Consider the following 24,539-nt stretch of genomic DNA (forward strand, 5'->3'; position numbering starts at 1 on the left):
GATAAACAAATTGTCAATAAATGGCAGTGGCCTATCTTAGTCACTGATCCTGACCTGTAGAATGTGTTATTATTATAAGAATGCAAAATCCATTTGTAAATGCTACATTATAAGAAAGAAGGTGCTATCTATTAAATATTGATTGATGATGTTTTTTTTTAAATCTTAGCTACAATTTCTATATTTCTTTAAAATAATAGAGAAGATTTAACTATAACAGGGTCATTTGGTATTACTTCATGCTAAGGTCTATCGATGGTTCAAATTTGGTCTTCACAACTCCAATAGAAACAGAGGGAGGGCATGTAAAAAATATTGTTGGAAGAAAATTAACAAAAATAAAATTTGAAAAACAATAAGGTCTTTTCTCACGCAGGGGAAAGACCTTAAAAATGGAAGTGGGCTATGATCAGGTCACTGTGATCCTAACCTGACGACAGAGTATTCTTTTATACACTATTTTGAATTTTTCAGAATGAACAGGTAATTAAATTTGTCTTTTAACTACTGTTGAGTTACAAGAACAAAAAATCATTGTTATCTATAAAAGACTAACTTTAAACATATCAGATTCATTTACCTTTAGTTTGTGGACCTTTAAAAAGTTTTCTATATTATTATACATAAAATGATGAATCAATGCAAAATGTTACACCTGAGTCATAATATACAAAACTGTATGTCCTTAATAAAGTATCATATAACTGATGTAATTGACAACCACATTTTTTATCATCTTTTATCATTTTTTTCTGATATTATTTTCAACATTATACCCAAACTGTCAAAAAGACTATTGTACAAAAACTATATTCTTTCAAACACACAGACAAAAAATGAAATGTGATAAATTGTAATTAAATTTTCTCACCTGAATGACAACTCACAAGAAAAACTATCCACGCTGACATTTTAGCAGATAAATATTTTTTTTAAGATCTAAATTCTTATAAATCTTTACCCATTTTATCTTTGGTAGTTTCCACTTCAGTCTGAAGATAATCCAAACATTATATCACAATTGAATTCTCTAAAAGTAAACACACGATCAATCAAATTATCATCAAGGTGCACTGCTCGTGGTCCCACAAAACTTGTGCCATACATGAGAGTAACACTGGGATATATATCTCTAATCAGCTGCTGGCTTTTCACTTCAGATGTCATTCACACACACATCTACTCTGCCTCAGTCAGTCATCTTCTGTAACACAAATACAAAATATTTTAATTTTCTTTCACAACATCAGTTACAGTTTGTTATTTAATTTATTCCAAAGTCGTGAAGAACACATGGGTTATTGTAACTTTTTTTGTTTGGAGTTAGTAAAATCAATACCTCACTTATAACTTTTCAATGCTGAGATTATGGAAATTGCTTTCTCACATGTGGTGCCATAGTATGCCAGAGACTTAGTCAAGTAGAAAGCAGGTGAACAATACCCAGAACGCAATTAACTTCCAAAATCGTATAATCCACTGTTTTTATTTTTCTCCAATCATTTAGTTGTCTCCAACTTTCATGCACACATAAAACTTCAAAGATATTATTTTCTTAAATCGATATGCGAAAAAATACATCAACGGAAATATACACCTTAAAAAGGCAATAACCTGGAATATTTCAAATCCTCAGTGAATTGTTTTCTGAAAAGTTAATTGAATATGATTATTAATTTTTTTTTCTTCAATCCTCTACCTGCATTAAGCATGCAATCTGTCATTAAAAATTACATTATACAATTCAGAAAGGAAAAGAGAAAATTGATTTCTAATTATATTTCTGAAATAATGTAATTTTAATAGAGAATCAAACTGTTCCTTGTATTTGGGAATAGTATTGTCACACTGTAACAGTTGGAATTAATGTCTTTTTTAAAATTTAAATGAACATAAAAAAAACACACATCTGAAAAATGATAGAATCAATTTTATTTCTCACTCAAACAAAAAGCTCTTTGATCTAAAAATATTGTAGATAATTTTTTTTTTTACATCACTTAATGAAATTATTACATTTTATTTATTTTAACAGTTAATTTCTAAGCTTTAAGATATCACGCAGGGAATTTTCAGCTCATCTTGTCCCATAGGCTATTGGGAGAAATCAGTGAGTTTTTTAGGTTGTAACTGTGTAAGCACTTCCTGCTCTATGAAAAGAGTGCATTGAATTTTGGTGATCCTATAAAATTAAAGTTTTTTTTTGTTTTTTTATCCTCTATTATGGTTCTATCTTCACTAAGAGGAGGGGAGTGGATTCGTAACCCATAGCTAGCGAAGACGTTTTGGTTCCTAGTCTCATGATAACAAGACTTCGACTTGATTGCAGACCATTCAATAAAAATGTCTTAAAAGATATACATCCTTAACCAAGTCTAAACATTTCTAACCCTACTTCATTTTTTTTAATTGGCCAGTCATAAAATCTTACCTTAAAGTAAGCTGTGGTCCTAAATGGAATTAAAGTTCCCTTAAATTTCAAACACGTAGATTGATTTTTTCCTGATAACTTATTGGAAAGATACTCTTAAGTAGCATGATGAAAATTAATTAATAATTCAGAAAAATTATCTTTCTGGCACAAAAATGGATATAGTAGAACTAAATGACATAAATTTGCATCCTATATGAGCAGATAATATAGATCACCCGTTAATGGCACACAACTATTTAGAAATTATAAAACTTGATTGAACATTAATGTTCTACAATGAGGAAATTAATTTCAATTGTCTGAACCATTTGTTTACATTGCCTTCAGAAAAAAATGTAGTAAACTGCCATGCAATATTTAAATAGTTAAGGGAATTCTTCACAAGACTGACAATTATTATTGCAGTTGACTATCTCAAATTGTAAATTGAAAAAGATAATTCAATTTGAAGACATTTGTCACAGTTAACAATATGTAATTTATGTTTCAATTAATCAGTTATTCATAAATGTTTGATTTTCTATTTTTCTACCTTTTATAGATAAGTGAGAGGCTTAATAGGGACTCAGCTGGTAAAAGTACTACAAATCCTCAAAACAACTCGAGAGAGTAAACCCAAAACCACCAAAAGTTCATCAAAATGGTCAATTTTTGTAGGATAAAGTTATGCAGCATCAAGATCAATTGTTCCAAATATTATTATATCACCATTATAACGGGACAATAGTCTAGCGGTCCCCAATGTAAACCTGGTTATCTGAGAAGTAAACACTGGCACAGCCTTCAAGTTCCCTGAATTCAACAAGGTTATATTATTTCATTTTATAAGGGTTCCCTTTTTAATGAGAAATAAAATGAGAAATTACATTACTTTATTAGTAAGGCAGATGCAGAACACATCAAAGTTGAATTGAATTCAAGTTGTCAACTCTTGAATAGCATTGTACGGTCATGAAGAAAACACCGACTTTATTTGTAAATTATAAGGTGTATCTCATTGACTTCCTTATATTAAAACAATCTTTAGTAACTATCAGCTACAAAACTTCAATATTACTCACTTTCATTATTTCCTGAAATATACCTCCTGAACAATAAAACTGGTGATGCTGAAAATTAATCTTGACTGGTATCTAATGGCTGTTATTTTCTTAAATATCAAGGAATATAGTTTACTGAAATAATACCATCCAGAAACCATTATTTTTAAAGACTTAAATTTGCCTTCATCTTTAAATTAACAGAACTTTGAACAGCAGAAGCCAATCAATATGAAAACCTTGGTTTTGAAGAAATTATTATTGAAGATTTCAAGAAACAAAAGTTTTCATCACCAGAACTTGTTCAGATGGTCACAGACATGTTAAAAAAATATGACAATATGCTTAAAAAATGTTCCTTCGCAAATACATTAGAAAGTTAAGACCCCAAGAAACCTTGGTATCTAAAATGACCTTGAGAAAAGGTGCATTTGCATTTGAAAAATATGATGACCAAGCAATAAAACTGCAAATTACAGATCTCAAATTTCTTTCAGGAGGAGAACATTGTTATTCCTAGATGAGATCTGTAAACAAATTTAATATTATTTATAGAAATATTAGCCTACACTTAGTCAAGTCATAAATCATAAGTATCAACCAGGGATGATTTAGTGGCCTGGATGTTATTTGTCAAATAACAATGGCTGTCAGATAAAATCATACTAAGTCTTCACACTTTATTTAACCTTAGCTAAAAAAATTTCCATAAAGTATCACAGGTATTGTTCAATTTGCTTTCAATTCTACCATTTCTTTTTCAAAAATATAGATTTTTCAATAAAAATGTAATTATGTTGACATCTTGCATGTGACAAATGTAATGAACTTTGCATATACTTAATGTAATAATAATTCTATATAGTCAATTTGTAAGCCATTATTATAAGGGATTTGTCAAAAAATGCATGAAGTCTACTTCAACCTATCATGTGTGAAATTTTACTACCATGATTGGCTGATAATAAGGGATACAGGGTTAAAATGAGCAAATGGATTTTACTGTATTGAAATACGCCTTTTTCTGCACAAGGTGTCTTAAATAGGATCATTTGGTATTCAAATTATTACATGGGCAGATGGATAAAACCATACAGTGACATATAGTTGCTAATTTCTGTTTCATTTGGTCTCTTATGGAAAGTTGTCTCATTGGCCATCATATTCCACATCTTATTTTTTTTATATTTAATGTCCAGTGGTAAATATTACATGCATGTCAGGACAAGAATATGCTATATGATAAACCCTACTTTGAAACAGATATGACACACCAAGTTAGATCATTTATGGCTATTCTACAAGGTTTATAGGAAGTCCTTCGGAAGACCTGACACTTGTTCTGACTGAGCAAATTTAAGTCTTTTTTTTTTAACTCATTATACTAGTATGCAGAGAAACAGCAAAAACTAATAATCAAGGCTTTCTTATGACCAATCTGCAATCATCATTATTTGGAACTGATAACAAGAATTACAACAGTTTTTAAATTTTGAAATCAAAGCCCTGTCATACTGTTTACTAGCCCAACTCATTGCTTTAAAAAAAAAGCAAAAAGCAAAAGTAAAATACTGTTTTAGACTGATCAGCTGTTGTTTTATAAAATGTCGAAATACCTTTCATGAGAATTCATGTAATCCAACTGAAAATATTTCAGGGTTTTAGTCACATCAACAATATCAACGTAATTATATAGCTGATCTTTTTCTTACAGTAACTTCAGTGAGGAGCTGACCTCAATAATCAGAAAAGCTATAAGACTGACCAACCTAAGCATGATGTCAAGGTCAGAAAAACCCTATCAGACTGGCATGAACATCATACTATTATTTCAAACATCAAAATAAGTTGACCTGTTAATCAACTGAGAACAAGACAAACAGTTATCAATGAACAATGAAATTGAAGTCAAGGTTTAAAATTCATTAAACCATACCCAAATTCAGACCAAAAGCAGATCTGTATATAAATGTTGACTATAGTATCAAGCCCTTCTATATCTTTAAATATTAGGCTTTAAATGATACAAATACTATATACATGATTTCTAAGGTCAAATTTGCATTGAATGTTGTGATTTTGTTATAGGCTATTAAAAAAAAATCTGGTGGGAACTTAGAATGTTCAAGTCTATCTAAATCTGTATTTTGTTCTAATGTACACTTTGTCAAGAGTCAATCATAGAATATTGACTAAGGCACTGTTTATCAGGATGCATGATGCATTATAATCTGTAAATTCATCATGCATTAAAATATTTCATGATTCTGATTTACAAAAATCTTGGGATACATTTTCTATAAAATATCTTTCTTTAGCTGCAACATTTTAAAAACAACAAAGTGAAACAGCTTGAAATATGTAACATTGATTGGACAATTAATAGCAATATATTTAAATTGAATGGAAAAGAAGCAATTTATCAAAGGGAATATTTATATCATTTCACAGTATAAAGCTGAATTTCATTTACTTCAATAAAGATAAATTATTTCTTTCAGTTTTATATAAAAGTATGAAATCTTTAGCTCATAGCAAAAACTGAGTTGAGAATAAAGGGGCCTCATTCATCTTTACTAGATTAAAGTATAATTCAATTTATAAAACTGCATAAAATTCTTATTCGATTAACTTTGGGTAAAAAAACTAGATTTTTACCTTTCAAACAATGAGAAATGATCATCAATCATAACAAATTGCTAAATAATACGAAAAAGGAAAAAGAAAATATGTCCATTATTTTACAAAGAAACATCTTGTTGTAACATCTGTTTAATGATGAAGTTATCTCCCCTGTGAAGCCAATTTTTGTTCCAAAGCTTCTGAAGCATACATAGTGACATTAATGTAGTATGAGAGTCACACATGCCAAATTGTACACAATGTGCAGATGCTTCACAACATCCTAAACATGTAACATGTTACTGGGTGTTACAATAAATGTCACTGCATGACATCAATCTAACGTTTTTTGTTGTATAACATTTGATTGACAATACTGACAATAGTCAAGAACTCTTTCTTTAAAATTACTTGTTTTAAAAAGAGTTATTCAACTTTAAAGCAAAACTATGCTCTGTACAGTCTTTTGTGTAAAAAATCATAAAATGCTGAACTCCAAGGAAAATTCAAAACAGATAATCCCATATCAAATGGCAAAACCAAAAGCTCAAACAAATGAACAACAACTGTCAGACTCCCAACCTGGCATAGACACCCTCCAATGTAGAAAATGGTCGACCAAACCTGGTCTTGTAGCTAGCTAAAACTCTCACTTGTATGACAGTATGACTTGTGTTGACAATGATGTATTTTATAACAGTTTTAAGGAAACAAACACAAAATAATATTTTCGACCATTTGAATGCATGGTTTAAGCTTTGATTACATAAAATTTTCTTTGCACCAGATCTTGTGTCAAAATTGAAATATACTGTACTTTAGCCAGCGTAGAAAATCATCATAGACATACAATTTCCACATTTTTGTACATTGACATAGAAGTACAAAATAACCTTCTTTTTTCTTCAATAGAAACAATATATTTAGTGAAGTGCAATATTGCAATAGAATGCATCTCTTGTTATAACATAAGATAATTTGAATGCACTTTAAATCACCCATTTATCACACCTGCCGTTCAAAGTACTGTAATTATAAGGTATTTCTCATGTAACTTCTTCTATTGAGTATATGGTTGGGTAATTACAGAAATAACTGTGTAGTGTAAACTGTATACCCCTTATGTGGTCAATTTAATGAAGATCTTAATATGGAATTTTATACAGGAATTTATACCTACATCAGAAAGATACTGTTTATGTAATAATTATGTTGTCAAAAAGATTTGTAAACCAGACAAAAAACTTTAATTTGAAAAAAACAACTGAGAAAAGTAGCTGTATATGTGACCTATAGATGTTAACGTCCTTTTTCCTTTGGCCTGTAATTGTGAAGAGTTGTCTTATTCGTAATCATACCACATCTCCTTTTTTTTCATATGTGAACTAGACTAAAAACACATTTTAGGCTACAGTGTCCATAAATTCTTTTTCAAAAGAATTTTAAAGTTTAATTATTTTTTCTCATGCTATTTTTGTTTTAAAAACGACTGACGGTTTATACTTGCATAACTTATGACATGTATATTTATGTTCAATTGCAAGTACAGTAATTTAAAAATATTTCACTGATAAAGTGTTTCTAAAGTGGGATATATGTTGTTGAAGAAAATTTAAATCACTCATCACTCGACAAACCTGTATTGCAATTCATAGTAAGATACTTTATCAAAATAAACTTCTATAAACAAAAGGTTTTGGAGATAGTGACCTTGACCTTTGAGCTAAAAATCAAAAGGCTTTTTTTCCTTTCATTTATGTTCTATCTGTATAAGTTTCATTCCAAGAAAACAATCAAAAGTCAGGTTACCACATACAATACTTTTGACCTTTTTATTTTTTAGTTACTGTGACCTTGACCTTTGACCCATTATTCTCTATACATCTTCTATCTGTATAAGTTTCATTCCAACAAAGCAACAGAAACTCACAATATCACTCAGAAACCTTTTTCAAATGTCCAGATATTCCATAATTTATAATTCTGGTCATTTTGTGACTGAATAACCCATTTTTTTTTTAATTACATAGATTCAACATTTTAAAAAAACAAAAAATCACAGATATTTTGAAATACAATTGATTTTATGGCCATTTAGCCCAAATTTATACCTTCCTATTTATGCTCTCATCATAAAGGTTGGAGTTTTGTTGAATCAAAATTCAGATTTGATTTCTGTTGATGATACAATAACCAAACAATAGTATTTGTGATTCTTTCCTAAATATCAATAATTACTGTAAATTTACAAAGAAAGAATCATCAGCATGAATGGACAACTGACCAGAAGTCTGGTTTCTACCCTTTAATTATCTCCCCCTGAAATAAACACATTCCCACAAGGGAATCGTCAAAAAGTCTTACAAAGACATTCTGGTCAAATTTCATTACAATCCGTTGAGCAGTCATGCAGCAATGTCAAAATGTTAACCCTGGTCACTTTGATTTACTGATTAAATTCTTCTCCAATAACAATCAATGATCAAATTTGACTGTATAGAACATTAATAGAAGGAAAATGATGTTTTACAATCGATAAATTTGACTAAATAAATATTAATTCTCTTTCCATCCCTTCCCAGACAATACATATGTAAACATAGATGAGAGCTAATATTTCTTCATTAGTTTACATTGTGTCAAAATGTCAAAACCAAATATTATTAATTCACAAATATATTTTTGTTATCCTTAAATATAATTAAGTAAGCTTTTTCATGTAAAACTGCATAGAGCACCTGTTGTTAATTAAGGGTACTTGAAATGGGAAGATTCTATGGCTTGTATTAATTATGGGACAAGATAAAATGATGTAGTTTGTCAGAAATATAAACTGGATATAGCATTAGTAACAGCAGCTTAATTTCACTGATTGCCTCCGACTCTACAGGCCCACAACAGTCTAAGAGAATATCATCCAGAAATTGCTTCTGACTTAAAAAGCTTACAATAGTCAATTGATTAGAGAATATGTATCAGACATTCCAATAACTACTACAATATCCTAGAATAAAGTATCAAATAGTATTTTTAAGACTCTACAAGCCTATAACAGTAAACCAATTAGACAATATATTCCAGATATTGCTTCAGACTATACACGCTTCACAACAGTCAACTGTTCAGAGCATATCATCAAGAAATTCCAATATCTACTGCAATATCCTAGAATAAAGCATCAAATAATATTTCTAAGACTCTTCAAGCTAATAACCAGTCAACCGGTTACAAAATATCATCCAGATATTGCTTCAGACTTTACAAGCTTACAATAGTATACCGATTTTCCCGAACACACATGTGAAATTGTCGATTACATGGATGTTGCATGTTATTCATAATTTGTGCATAACCATTTGAAGATCTTTGAATTTTTAGTATTCCAGTCTACCAACAACATTTATGATTAATACTCTGAGGGCTACATTTTGAAATTAAGGAATTATACAATAATGTACCAAAATATTGGATAGTACTTAACAGAACATGGACTTGTTAGGGTTATGGTATAGCTATAATTTACAATAACCATAAGGATGTTATAAAAGGTACTTTAAGAGTCGAAATATTACAACTCTAATTGTTAGAGTTCCTGAAGTGCAGGGGACAAAACTCAGGTACAATCAAAACAATTTTAAATAATTCAAACAAAAACTTAAGGCCGCTGTCACTATCAAAGTTTTTCTTTGACCTAGGAAACTTGGTCACAGTTTTTGAAGGATATTTAATTGTGACAACTGGAAAAAATAGCTTTGATCTAAAACTTTCAAAGACTTTGATAGAATAGAATCAAATCCTATTTTTCTTTAAACTTGGATGGACTGGAAGTAGCATAGATTGAGAATGAAGCATTTTTTGTTTACAAAACAAAACCACATAGTATAATTGGTGGGAAAAGTATGCATGATACCAAAGGTTGTGAAAATCAAATACATAAAACATTTACAAGGAGCTAAACCAATTACACTGTCAACTGAAATACTGGCTGCACAATTTCAGCCAAGATGAAAACTACAAGCAGCATCATGGATATGATACCAGTACAACAAATACAACTGAAAGGCTGGGAAAACAATGTAAGGATTTCAAATCTGATTTGAGTACTCTCTAGACTAGTTCTTATCCCTTAATAGTTTAAATAAATTCAATTGTCTTTTTTCTTCTTTTATCTTATAAATTAATATACTCCCATAATATAAGTACTTAGACACCTTAAATAATAAACAGAAAGTGCTAATTCATCTTTGTCAGTTTAAAGTTCAAGTTTACTCAAACTAATTCTGTTTGAAATGGATAAAAATAAAAGAAATTTCTTTGATGAAGAATGAGGCAACAGATTTTAATTCGTCATTCCTACTAAGCCCTTCTTTTCATTTTAATTAATAGTTCTAAAAAATATAATTAATTCATTATAATCAAATCTCAAATTTAACGTAATCAGATATGATAGATTTCAATAGTACCATTCAAAGCGAAATTGATTACTTCTGAATCTAACCACTTTTTTTAAATACACAATTTAATGAAAATAATTGCCCCTCACCTTATGGCTAGTTTGTGTATTGTTAAGACATCAAAGTAAGTTTCTCCTTTTGACAAAATATCCACTATATCAATAAATCTTTAACGTGAATCTGTGTATTCAATTATTTCTTTTTAAAACCAATTTGAAGATCATTCATTTCAATTTCATTCGTATAAATCCCAAATCTTGTGTCTGGTGATATGTTGATACTAGTTCTAATACGATGGGAAAAATACTGTTGAAGCTGTGTCCATAAAAAATGCTAATAACAGGGTAGACTGAGAGCATGACAAATAACATACTAAATTTTGTACCTGGACGTACCTGTAAAGTAAGCTCATCATTTACCTAAGTGTCACTTTCATGATTACATAGGCAATGTTTATAGCACCAAAATTAGACCATAATTTTCTATTTACATCTGTGCAGGTGCACTTCACAAAAAACTAATTTAAAACCCAACAAATTTACATGGTCCAGCTTAAAAGTAATTGTAAAAAAAAGAGAGATATTAATTTAGATGAGAGTGTCAGATACATGTAGTGGTGAAATGTATCATTGGGATACTTAATTAGAAAAAATACAAAGTTTTATTGTGTGTCATCAAATTGGTATCAGATTTGAACAGGACATTATATTTTAAATGAACTGATTTTTTTTCCAAAATCACTATTGGCATCTTAATCAAGAACACGACACGGGTAAATGTTTTTTTGTACTGTAAATAAATAAAATGTCATGCATTCACAACACCTTCAATAGTTTTTTAGTGTTAAACATTTTCAGCCCTCTAGTTTCAGTTGGCAATATCATTATGGCCAAATTGTATATAGGTGGAGGAAGCACTGACAGGAGGGCACAGAGAGAACCTTCGCAGGAAAACTGGCAATCCAAGCCATTTCATAAGGATCAGAGTTTAAATCATCTGCCACAGGCACAGTCTGAACTTTCAGTTTTATGACAATAGTGTACAGAGGTGGACCCCGTACGATTTTGTTTGGGGATTTCTAGGATCCTTTTCTTTCAATCTCTCTAATATCAGAATTATGAAAAATTTCTATAGTTGTTTTACTTTTCTTAAAAAATCGAACAAGAAAACAAATTTTGCTTTCCTATGAAATATATCACTTAAGATGAAGTTAAGTCGTAGACAATACTGAATATTTGACATAAAATGCAATTATAAAAAATACAAAATGTAAAGCTTTTGAAAAAAAATCAACCCAAATTAATCATATCATTTTTAACCTACTTGCTTAAAAACACCCACTAAAGTCAAAATCAAATTAAGAAATAATTGATCAAGTGTTTACCTTATATATGAATAACTTCCAATCCAAGTACTCAAGAGTTATATTGTGGATTTAATCCACTAGATGAGATATACTATAAGATACTCTTTAAGTATCTACATATCCATATAACAATATAAAAATACTACACCTAAGTGCGAAAATGATAAAAGGTCGTGTACGTTTTAATGTAAAACCTTTCACCTCTAAAGTCACTTGTCACAGAAGTATATAATTGTTTATTCTGGTTTAATAGACTGTAGCCGATGAATTAGCTTTGATGTGCTTCTATAGACCAATAGTTCTAAACTAAAAAACATCTATCATTACCATGCATTTAAGTCATAGGTTTTACTTAATTGTAAAATACAAATAAAGTTTTTTCTACTTCAGTTACAGAAATTGGATAAAAAGAAATTTGATAACCAACAATTTTCTGAGTGAAATCATTGCTTTTAACTACAATTTTGTCATTGACTAGGAATAGAAATGAAGGTAAATGCAATAATTTACATAATTATGTACGAAGAAAAAGCTTCATTTTTTTTGTTTGAGCTAAATATCTGTGGTTGTTTTGATCAGATAGTATGAAAATAAATGTGATTTTTTAAAAATACCACATCCCTTGTTTAAATATAAGTAGCAAAAGCGTCCCAATTAAAAAAAAGTCAGATACAAATTTCCCATTAATAGTTATTTATGGAATTTCTAACCTGTTTTTGGGGTTATTTACAATATACATGTAATTTTTTGTCCGTATCATTTTTAGAGCTAACTTTGGTAGTGAATGTAACAGAAATACAGTTTTCTTGATGTTTAATATCAGCATTTAGCTCTTTCTAGATAATTTTGCGGCAATATAATTTCATAACTCTCTTAAGTTATAATTATTTATAAAAGATGATTAAACAAAGGCAACTAAGATAATGGTTGTTAGAGACAAAAAATATCTTGCTCCAAAATTAACCAATTTATTTACACAGTCAAGGAGAGAAACAATGACTTTGAACTTTAAATAAAAGTACATTTTTTCTTTTGTACTTTTCAGACAAATGATCTAGAGGTCGAGAAGATTAGTGAACACCAGGGGTTACATAGATCCAGTCATTTATAAAAGAGGGGGATCCTAACTTAGGATAAAAAGTGGGGTCCAACTATATGTCCCTATTCAAATACATTGATTGTCAGAAAAAAGGGGGGTTCCAACCACCAGAATCCTCCCCCTGGATACACCACTGAACACCACCACTTTAGTTGCTGTAATAAGTCGGGTTATTTGGTCCATGTATTGTTTGATAGTGATCCCTGTTTTCTTGGAGGAGTCAGATTGTCAGTGAGATCTGTTGTACCTTGACTTTCATTTAACATTCATGGTTGTATTTTCCAATATTGTTAAAAAAAATTGTTATATCCCATATGTATTTTGAATCTACCAGTTTAAGAAATATGAAGAATAAACTTTTGAAACAATTTGGACATAAGGTAGATTCATGGTATACCACCATCTTGAATTGTACAAACTCAGTACACAATTGGTCTAGTTATTAACCAAAATCTGCAAATTTGGAGACAGATTTGCAATTTTTTGGCTAAATTGTATATAAAGAAAACTTGAAAATTTATTGTAATAATCAAAATTTTAAACAAATATCAAATGTTGGGTTTTTAGAATAATTTTTTCAAATAAGCCATTTTTGGGGAGATAACTCTTTTAGTAACAAATATATACTGGACTGTGTGGGTAACTTTTGATTTTTACTTCACTTGGAGCAAGAAAACAAGTTCTGTGACACCATTTTTTCTTTCTATTTTCTTGAAACCTATACAACCTATCTTCTTACGATTTATTTCAAAATTCTATCTCATAGATATTTGTTTATGCACACAAATGTGTTTTTTCATGAATAATCTAACCAAATTTAGGCAATTTTCAACGACTCATAGCTTGGAAAATAGCATGGTGACCCATACTTTTTATTATATTGTTGAAAAAAGCATAGAAAAATCTTCCTTTTGGCAAAGTTTAAGAAAATTCTATTTCAAAAAGTATATACTTATAATCTACCTTAAAAAACGGAATTTTAAAAGCTAAATAGTCTTTCTATAATAGTCCGTAAATTCTCTGGCTAATGTTTTAAACTACTTTTCACTCATTTAGAAAAAAATACTGACAATAAGTTTTATTTAGATTACCGGTACACTTATAATATAGTTTTTAAAATCAAAGATTTTTCAATTAGATGTAAAAATTCTTGCTAAATATAATTTTGCATAATTGAATGTTAATTGGCATTTGAACACCACCTAAGAACATAAAAGCTACATCTACATAGAAAACATATGACTGAATGACAACCCAATAAAACTAGGAGTGGTTTCCTATCACTTAAGTTAAACTTTTCTAAATTTCTTATTCCAATGCTTATAAATTACTGTATGAGTTTCTTTAATACAACTTCAAATTCTGGCATAAAAACTTTAAACAAATATAAAAAAGAAGATGTGGTATAATTGCCAAATGAGACAACTATCCACAAAAGACCAAAATGACACAAACATTACCAACTATAGGTCACCGTACAGCCTTCAACAATGAGCAAAGCCCATACCGCATAGTCAGCTATAAAAGGCCCCAATAAGACAATGTAAAACAATTCAAACGAGAAAACGGCCTTATTTATGCAAAAAAATGAATGAAAAACAAATATGTAACACATCAACAAACGACAACCACTAAATTACAGGCTCCTGACTTGGGACAGGCACATTCATAAATAATGTGGCAGGGTTAAAAGACTTTCAGTGACTTGTTGTTTCAGACAATATACGAAGCACTGGCAAAACTTCACCTCATTTTAGCAGCATTAAAATAAAATCCTTCATCCTCCATCCTTATTAAAACTTTTTGAGACCACAATGATAGTGTACATTATTAAAATTTGATTATGCACAATATATTTGTTGTCCTCAAGCAACCAAAATTCAATCAAAATAAATTGCAGGTATGGTGTTGTTTATCAAGGGCAGTCAGCAATTTTATAAAATACATGTCTAATGTTTATCATCAAAGAAGTTGATAATTTGGTGTTGTTTACAAAAGAACATCAGCAATTTTATAAAATATATGTTCTAATATTCATCATCAGCTAAGTTCACACCCCCAATAATGGAATAATTTTTTTAAAAATGAATCAAATCAAATATATCACAAAATACATGCATAACTATTAAAGCTAAAGAAAAAGCCATGTGTATAGCGCTATTAGTCAGATATTGATAGTTTGACAAAAAAAAGTTATGTTTGTATCTTATACCATATATACCTTTCAATAGTAACATCCATTCTAAAACACCTGTAATTTTCTCTGTCCCTATCCTATAATTATTTGCTATCTTCTTGTCACTTAAAATATATCAAACTGTTTAATCAAAACTCATGCATACAAAATATGTTTTACGTAAGTCAATAAAATTTCACGAGGGTAACAATTTAAATAAAATATTCATGGCAACCTTTATGGGCTATTACAGACTCAAAAGTCTCTTTAACTGCATATAAAATATCATTATTCATGAAACAATTTCATAAAACATTACAAACTTACACTTCATTTAATTCTTTTTCACACAAATGATTCTATTCCTTTTGAAATAAAGATAAGACGGATGTTGTAGGATAACAGCTGTTTCAATTTCCAGCATCCAAAAATGATGAACAACTTTGATCAAAGTATGAAGGCAATTTTGCCATGTATGATATTCACACAAACATGCTTAAAATTTTGAAAAAAAATCGGTTAACATAAATTTCAATAGAATTAGATTTCTTTTTTAGACTAGTGTATTTTGCAGAAGGAAAGGTCAAGAGAATTCCTAAAAATGTTCATAATTTTCCCCTGATACTCCAAGGAAGCTCTACTTTAAAGTACCAAGTACTGGTATGCCTTTGTGGAACATTTGCCTGTGATGTACTAATAACTATTAGGTAACCACAGTTTTGCAAAAAAGACATGTTCCTAAGTAACATGGCTTTTTGCAAAACTGCCTTAAAAGACAATTACATTACAGACAAATCTCAAATTTTATAAAACAATTGTTGATTTAAAAGTAAGAATGTACTAATTGATAGTTATGACTGATTATGTAGATCATATCAACTTTTTGTAAGACCCCCAAGAAACGAAGATATTTTGATGTTGCCTTACAATTTAGAGCCAAATTTCTTGCATCACTTTGAATTTCCCTTCAAACTGACTGACACCCATTGAGAATGTATCATTAGCTTGAGGCTGACTACAGTGATAATAGATATCTGTCATTCAGATCTTCAACCTTATTTTAATTGGAAAATGATGACAATTTTATTTCTAAACAATAATATGGCTACTGTTTGTCCTTTAGCATAACGTTAATGTAAAAGCATCGTATAAAAGCAATTACATGTACATGCATTAGTAACTTAATCTATCTAAATGTGAAAATTCAAATGTATGTACAAGAGGCTGTCAGAATGACAGCAAACCAGATTTATAAACATTTATTTGTGTCCTGGTATTTTTCAATATCACAAGAACCATAACTGCTGAACAATGAAAGTGAAAATCTCAATATCAAATTTGACATCAATTTTGTAATCAGTAACAACATAATAAAAGTTGAAAAGCTTTGGTCGAATGGTCTTTGAGTACGAGTAAATGCAACAACATGACTGGAAACACAATTTTTCATTCTTTCTGTTTCAAAAACCCTAACTCCTGAACAGAAAAAGTGAATAACCGCCATTATTAAACTTCACCTCAACTTTGTCATCAGTAACAAAAATACCTGACATGTTTGTCACAAAAACCTGATGTACATCCCAAAACCAATAATCCACATTTTTGTCACAAAAATCCGGTTAAAAATCTAAAAGACTATGGGATTCCTAAAATCGACAAAATAGAGGTGGATTTAGGGATTTTTTCAGCCCCCCCCCCCCTTTGTTTGTGGAAAAAAATTGGTTGATTATATAGGGAATCATTGAAGCATGACTGTAGTGGGACCCCTCGTAGGCAGACAGTGGGCCCCCTTATGAAAATTTCTAAATCTGCTACTGCAAAAGCTGAAAAAATAAGCAGCATTTGAAGAAACTGCAACAGGTCTAATTCATGCTTCATGCCCAAGTGTCCTATAGTTGCAAGTCCACCATGTGAAACAACCAGAATTACCACTTAGCACTTTCTGAATTCATAATTAAACCTTTTAAGCCAATTTGGGTCAGGTGAGTTAAAAACAAGTCATAGCATACCATTCAAATTAATCAAGCTGAACAATTAGGCCACTGGTGAGCTAAAAACAACAGACACAACAAACTAAACTCCAGAAATGAGAAACCCCATGACAATTTTCATTTTCAGTTCTATGACACAGTTCTCAATTATAAATCAGCAGCCAGGTTATAAGAGTATTATGGAAAAATAATTCTGTTCACCACAACATCATAAATAAGACGTTTTTAATACAAACTCTAGCAGATTAAACACCCAAACTAACAGCAACCTAAGCCTTTTTGTTTATATAAAATTTTCATCAATCTTCAAAACCTTGCATAGTACAACATTTTATTAACTATTACTTGATATTTTAATTAAATCAACAACAAACAATGTACAAACGTGTATATCTATAAGATAAGCTGATATCAGATACATACTTTAAATATCAGGCTTTATACTGATATATGGTTACTTATATTAACAAGAACAGCAAAAGCAAGACTAGTGTAGAATGTCTAACCAATTATCATTTACCCTAAGACATGTGAAAAATGCTATAACATATGCTAAACAGACTCAAAAGCATTCATAAAGGCTCACTCATTTTGACAGAGCTATTTCACAATAAGAATTGACTGTTCAAAGAAAAGAAAATCTATTACTATTATCATTATTACAAGTAACATGAAGCTTGACTGCTAAATTCCACTGAATTTTTTTTTAAATTTTCCATGCATATGTTTTTCTAAATTAATTATTTTTCTCTTTAAAGTAACAGTTCTGGCTGCAACTGCAATTTTTATTGAGCATCAAAGCGTAAGTTAATTATATTTATGAAAAGTGATGTTTCTATTACAAAATTATACCCCATAGGGGTAAACAAAATTTTAAACAGACTAAGTTTATATGATAGCACATCTCAGATCTTTCAAATAAAATTCATGAATGGGCTATGAAACAAATATTTTTTCGTCCACCTGCTCCGCACTTCCTACATCCTATGCAAACTTCAAAGATTGGTTAATGTTACGCAGATATCCCAAGAGTGAAACAAAGTCAAACGTTAACATTTCTAAGCCTATTTTCTCACCAAAACTATTGCACTAAAGAACAATACTGTAGATTACTATACAGCATTCAATAACAAGTATAACAGAAAGTGGAAAAGAAGCCATCATGAACTGCCTGGGCATAACAAAGTGTTTTTACAATTTAAAAGAGAACACCAGTAGCCTCATAATGGTTCAAATATGCTAAAAACATTAAAAGTTAAAAAAAAAGTAATACGGCAGAAAGCAACCAACAATCACCTCTGAATTATCCTGTCTTGGGACAAGCACATAAAGGTGGCAGGGTTAAACATGGCTGTGAAAGCTTGGTTGGATGCAGTTTGACTCATGAGATCAGCATGCAGAATATTAACCATTAATAAATAAATAGAGAATGTGTCCATGGGACATCGATGATGATCCCACATATAAGTTATAAAGAAACATAACTGAAGAACCGTAAAAGTGATGCTACCCAAATTTGGACTTGATCTGAGTTTTGTGGTAATAAGTATTTTGTATAAGTTTCATAACGTTGGTTGAGACAAACTAAAGTTTGAAACTCAGAAACAAACAGGCCTACATACAGAAAGACAAGGGTAAAACTTAATGCTTCCTCAGCTATGACATCAAAATAAGTAACAGAAAGTATCAATCTGAAAGTATTCACAGTTACTGAAAGCTTATTTGAAGCCAATTTCAGCTAATAAATACCATGTTTTCCAAGACTAGAATATATGAACCTACATATCAATAAAGAAAGTCAAATCTTCTGAAATAACAATGTTTTAACATAGATTTATATGTTGTTTGCCCTTTCCTTACCTTCTTGTGATAAAACCTGATGTAGATGTTTTAATTCTGAAGTATATAGTGTTATAAGGCTGCTACACTTAATGGCAGTCATATACTGTATTGTTTCTCTGTCTATTTGACCAGTTTTCAAAAAGTCTGTACATGTCACATGGTCTTTGTTTCAATCTTTTACTTATCATAGATATAGGAAGATGATATTACAATTCTAATTAAACTTTAGATTCAAAGATCACAGATTAATTTCCATTGGTTAACAGGATTGGAAATAAAAAGTGTTTACATTGCCAAAAAAGATGTTGTAGTAACATTATGTTTTTATAAAAAATACATTTTAGACTGGTAAAATTAGTTGGTGGGACCCAGCATTCCATGTTCCCACTGCCTGAATGTGCTTGAATCGATATAAGAAGATGAGTGCCAATGAGACAATCTCTATCCAAGTCACAATTAGTAAAAGAAAAACCATTATAGGTCGAAGTATGGTCTTCAAAACAGAGCCTTGGCTTACACCCATCTTTTGGACCAAATTAGGACACTACTGCATACCCCTTTATTCAAAACTTTAAAATGCACATGGTAGAATAAACACATTATCAAGACACCTGTCTTTGTAGGGTTTTAAAAACAAAATAATATGTAATTTTGCAGAATTGTTAAAAATATGGTTTGCTCTACTCCCCATTACCTAAATCCTGCATATATTGACCTTAACATGTAATTTGGCTTTTTGGTGTGGTTTGGTTGTTTCTCATCAATGTACATATACCTGCATCTATGTTTTATGTATATCAGAGTTGGAATAGCAGCATGATATTTTTCAAAGAAGTACCTAATCTTAAACGTTAATTGGTGTGATGTCAAATAAAATTTGATCTTCAATAAACCCAACCAGTAAGGCTCTCTCTCTCTGAGTCTCATCATACATCTACTTTAGATTATATCAATGAATATAACAAGGAAATCCCATACATACCTTAAATGATATGTAAGTTCCTTTGCACCATCAATTAGAATTTTCCCCTATAAAAGTTCAATTAAAAAAAAATATAGTTTCATCAATTCTCACAGTAAATTAACAAGCTTCCTTTTTTAAATTGAAAGTTAATCAAATATTCTCTCGTGAAAGTTTTTCCTATTATTTTACAGCTGAAACTTTTATCATGCTTCTAAATTACAATTTGCACATTTGAACCTGGTATTAAAAATCATCTGCATGTTTCTAATATGCTCCTCTTAAATGTTCAAAGAGATTTTATAGTGTTTTAATTGTAGAGGAATGATTTAGACTCATTACCTGAATTACGACAACATGTGCTATGTCCTTATGACAGAAACCATTTATACTGTGCATGTGTACACAAAGTTCAAAAAGAAACACACTCATAACAACGTGTATAGTCAAGTATGTCCTTTGCGACAAATGCATGTTGTATGTATGAACTTAAAGACCAAATGTGTAGAGTACATCCAACTTATAAACCGACATAAAAAAAAAAATAGATGGCCAATCGATCTTAAAGCAGTTCATCTACTGTGGATTCATTATTTGTTGGATACCAATTTTCATGAATTTTGTGGGTACAGGTGAACCACAAATTTAAATGTTCAATGAATAACAAATTATATTTCGGACTGCATGCAGACTTCAGCAAAACCACGAAATTAAATATCCACAAAACATGCTAGTTTTTCATAATCCACGAAAATTGGAACCCTTGACAATAAATGAAACCACAGTAGTGCTAGGCTGTCATCACTAGTAGTGGTGTGAGATGGAACTACATAGTGGCCGGTGTGTTCAATTTCATTACAAGGACTGTCAGCTTTCCTGTCAAAGGACAAATGGTACTTTCAAGGCACTGGCTCCACCCCAACATCTTACCCCCACGATACAGTTAGTTAGGGTAACTAAAAGTGGCGTAAAATTACCAACAACCATTTCAAATAAAATCATTTTTTTCTCTGTCTAAATATCAATCTGGCCTTAAAAGTTTACCATATCAAGATAATGTTGAAAAAGTAATCTGTTTAAACAATCAGGGTAGACATTACCTTCAACAACACTGCAGGAATCCATTGATTACAGAAATTTTAGCAGAAGAAAGAAACAGGTATGATAACAGCCATTATTTGGATCCAGAAATTTGTAACAAAAGTTATACTCATAGATCCATTCAAAACTGGTAAATTTAGTCATGTAAAAATGATATAAACTGGACATTTTTGTGAGGAAAAACTATAATGTCATAATCGGGTTAAAAGTAATATATTTTATAACAATTGGCATTATGGATACAAATTTTTTGAAAAATATAATTTGAGCCAATTTAAAAAAATTAGATAGAAATGTTTAACGCCAAGTGTTAAATATTACATGCGTACCAGGATGATTGAATTTGTTGTTTTTAAAGCCATTTTCAGTTCTTTTGGTTTTTTTTATGGATGTCAGTTTTTATTGGTGGAGGAAGCTGGAGTCCCTTGGGAGAGAACCATGAACTTCATTTGGAAAACTGGCATTCATGGTCAACTAAGATTGAAGACTAGTGTACCTGCTACATGTAGGAGTAAAACTCACAACCTCAGTGCTGACAGGCTCGTGAAACAGTGTTTCCTTATGTGCAATATTGTGGGTTAAAACTAGGTTGATAAATGCTGTATGCTTATTGGAAAGGCAGCTACCACCAATTTTCAAGTCTTTGGATTAACCTAGACAGGGTAACTCTAACATTGAACACCTCCCTTACACCTGTTTATAGTTTATCTCTGTCTATAATATTATTCAAGATAATAACCAAAAGCTGCAAAATCTTTTTAAAATTATCAATTCAGGGGCAACAACCCCACAAGTTGCCCAATTGGTCTGAAAATTTCTGAGCAGATAGATCTTGACCTAATGAAAATTTTATTCCTAGCAAAATTGCTTTTTTTAAAATGCTTTTGTTTCAGAGATATGAACCAAAAACTGCATTTTACCCTATGTACTATTTTTAGCCATGTCCGCCATCTTGGTTCATGTGAGGGGTCATCAGACACATTTTTTAAACTAGATACCCTAATGATCATTGTGGACAAGATTTGTTAAATTTGTTCTAGTGGTTTCAAGGGAGAAATTTTTTGCAAAATATTGTTAAAAATTGACTATAAAGGGCAATCACTCCTTTAGGGGTCAACTGATAATTTTGGTCATGTTGACTTATTTGCAGATTTTGCTGTTTACAGTTTATCTCTATCTATAATAATATTCAAGATAAAAACCAAAAACAGCAAAATTTCCTTAAAATTACCAATTTAGGGGCAGCAACCCAACAATAGGTTATCCGATCCATCTGAAAATTTCAGGGCAGATAGATCTTGACCTGATAAACAATTTTACCCCTTAAGATTTGCTCTAAATGCTTTGGTTTCAGAGATGTAAGCCAAAATCTTCATTTCACCCCTATGTTCTATTTTTAGCCATGGCGGCCATCTTGGTTGATTGGCTGGGTGATCGGACACATTTTTAAACTAGATACCCCAATTCTATTTGTGGCAAACTTTGGTTTAATTTGGCCCAGTAGTTTCGGAGGAGAAGATTTTTGTAAAAGTTAACGACGATGGACGTTTGACAACAATGGATGATGACGGACAACAAGTGATAAGAAAAGCTCACTTGGCCCTTTGGGATAGGTGAGCTAAAAAAGCATTCTTTCCCAGATCTTGAACTAATCATTAAATCATGAGTCCCAATAAAGGTAAATCCTAAATTCCTGAGAAAATAAAGGTAAATTCCAAATTTCTGAGAAAATAAAGGCAAATCCCAAATTCCATCAAAAAGGTCCTTTTGGTGGATTTGGCTTATAAACAAATATAAATGTCATTCAAAATGAGATTATTTCAACAGAAAGAAGATTGAAGCCAAAAAGAAAATATGTAAGATTGGCTATCAACTTCAAGTTCTATATTTCAGAATAAAATAATGAACTGTTTCCAATAAATAACTTAATGTTAAAGTCACAACATAAATATGTCTTTGACGTAAGATGCAGGCTTTTTTGCCATATTGATCAACAATTATGCAGAAAAGTGTCATGTGTTTTTGCAGAGTTAAAGTGATATCTAGATAGTCTTCCATTAGTTTTATAAGAAAAACTGAGAAAGTACTTACATAAATTATTATTGGACAAAAAGCTCTGATAAGCTGTTAAGACTATTTCTACAGAAACTATGTACTAAATTATGAATAGGGAAGACTGTTTTAGTATGAAAAGTTATTAACACACCTGACAGGGAGGAAAAGTAATGTGTTCTGGTGGCAAGTCTATTTCCTCCTCAAAAGGCTAATATCAGCAGGGTTGACCGGGGCAATAATATATCAACGGTAATGTGATAGTATACAATTAATTTCCTTTATTGTACATACAGTTTTAATGTCTACGGCTATAATAGCACTTAGGACAAAATATTATTTGTGAGTTTTTTTATAGTTAGATGGACATCGTTCTCAGTTAATCCAATCTGATACTCATACGTTATACTCATATTTCCAATTTATCATAATCATATAAAAATAGGTGGGAAAAGTACCAATAAATCTAATTTTGACATATATGTCGATTTCACACTCATAACATTTAGAACTAGTTTGGAAAGAACCAATCCCTTTTAAGAATTTCATTTCATCAGGATCACTCAAACCAACAAAAACCAAAAAAATGAAAACCAAGAATATATAATTAAGTTCTTGAATATGTTAGGAGTGATATGAGCAAAAGGTACCTTAAAATAACAGAAAATCATGATGGTCATTAAAGTTTAATATCTTGAATACAAATAAACTAATTATAATTAAAAAACAAATGTGTAATTTATTTTTTAGCTTTAATTACAGAGTGACTTCCCCTTAGCTTAATGAAGATACTGATAGACATCAGAGGAGGTAAATAATACTATGGATGATGAGTACTCAAAATAAACAACAACTGTTTGTCTGCTTCATCCATTACCATAATGAGTTCTTAATACCAAAACATAATTTGTAGAGAGAACACAAGTCCAATTAATATATCATCTCATATAGACAACAACAGTAACCCTGTCAAACTTACAATTGAAGGTTTTCACATCAGGAGATGTCAAAATAGAGGTCATTCCACACAAAATGTACAGGGAAATATTTATGCTATGTATGAAATCAATTAATATAAATTTACATGTAACTTCATAAAAAACATTAATAGTTTTAGTTTTACAAGTGATTTGCATTACTAATAATCTTGAATTGTGAAGTTATCATGCACTCTATCGCATGCTATACCATTGGCACCATCCTATATAATGATGCTTCCTTCAAAAATCAAGTAAAAAGATATTTCTGTGCCATCATGATATCCCCTATCTATATTTAGTAAACATGAATTTAATAAAACACACATAACATGGTACATGTTTCTCACATAAATCTATGTTTCATAATGATATTTCATAACGCCCTAAGTAGTAGCTCCGGAAAAAAGAGTGACAAAAGCCA

The 24,539-nt window shown here is 30.5% G+C and overlaps 1 protein-coding gene across 4 annotated transcripts in view; it reads right to left on the reverse strand.

Moving 5' to 3' along the window:
- The window catches only part of LOC134715733 (tyrosine-protein kinase transmembrane receptor Ror-like), a 141,147-nt gene that overhangs the window by 100,236 nt on the left and 16,372 nt on the right, over positions 1–24,539 (reverse strand). The window contains exons 5-6 of one of the 4 annotated variants that reach the window (XM_063578113.1): positions 20,007–20,053; positions 872–1,204 (exon numbers count right to left, since the gene is read on the reverse strand). In XM_063578113.1, coding sequence (XP_063434183.1) covers positions 872–911 — 40 coding nt within the window. In that variant the 5' untranslated portion in view covers positions 912–1,204; positions 20,007–20,053. Of the gene's footprint in view, positions 1–871; positions 1,205–11,934; positions 12,036–15,236; positions 15,359–20,006; positions 20,054–24,539 lie in introns of those variants that run through there. The other 3 variants (XM_063578122.1, XM_063578132.1, XM_063578141.1) reach the window with 3 other exon arrangements.

Source organism: Mytilus trossulus, chromosome 1, assembly GCF_036588685.1.
Source record: "Mytilus trossulus isolate FHL-02 chromosome 1, PNRI_Mtr1.1.1.hap1, whole genome shotgun sequence".
Lineage (NCBI taxonomy): Eukaryota > Metazoa > Mollusca > Bivalvia > Mytilida > Mytilidae > Mytilus > Mytilus trossulus.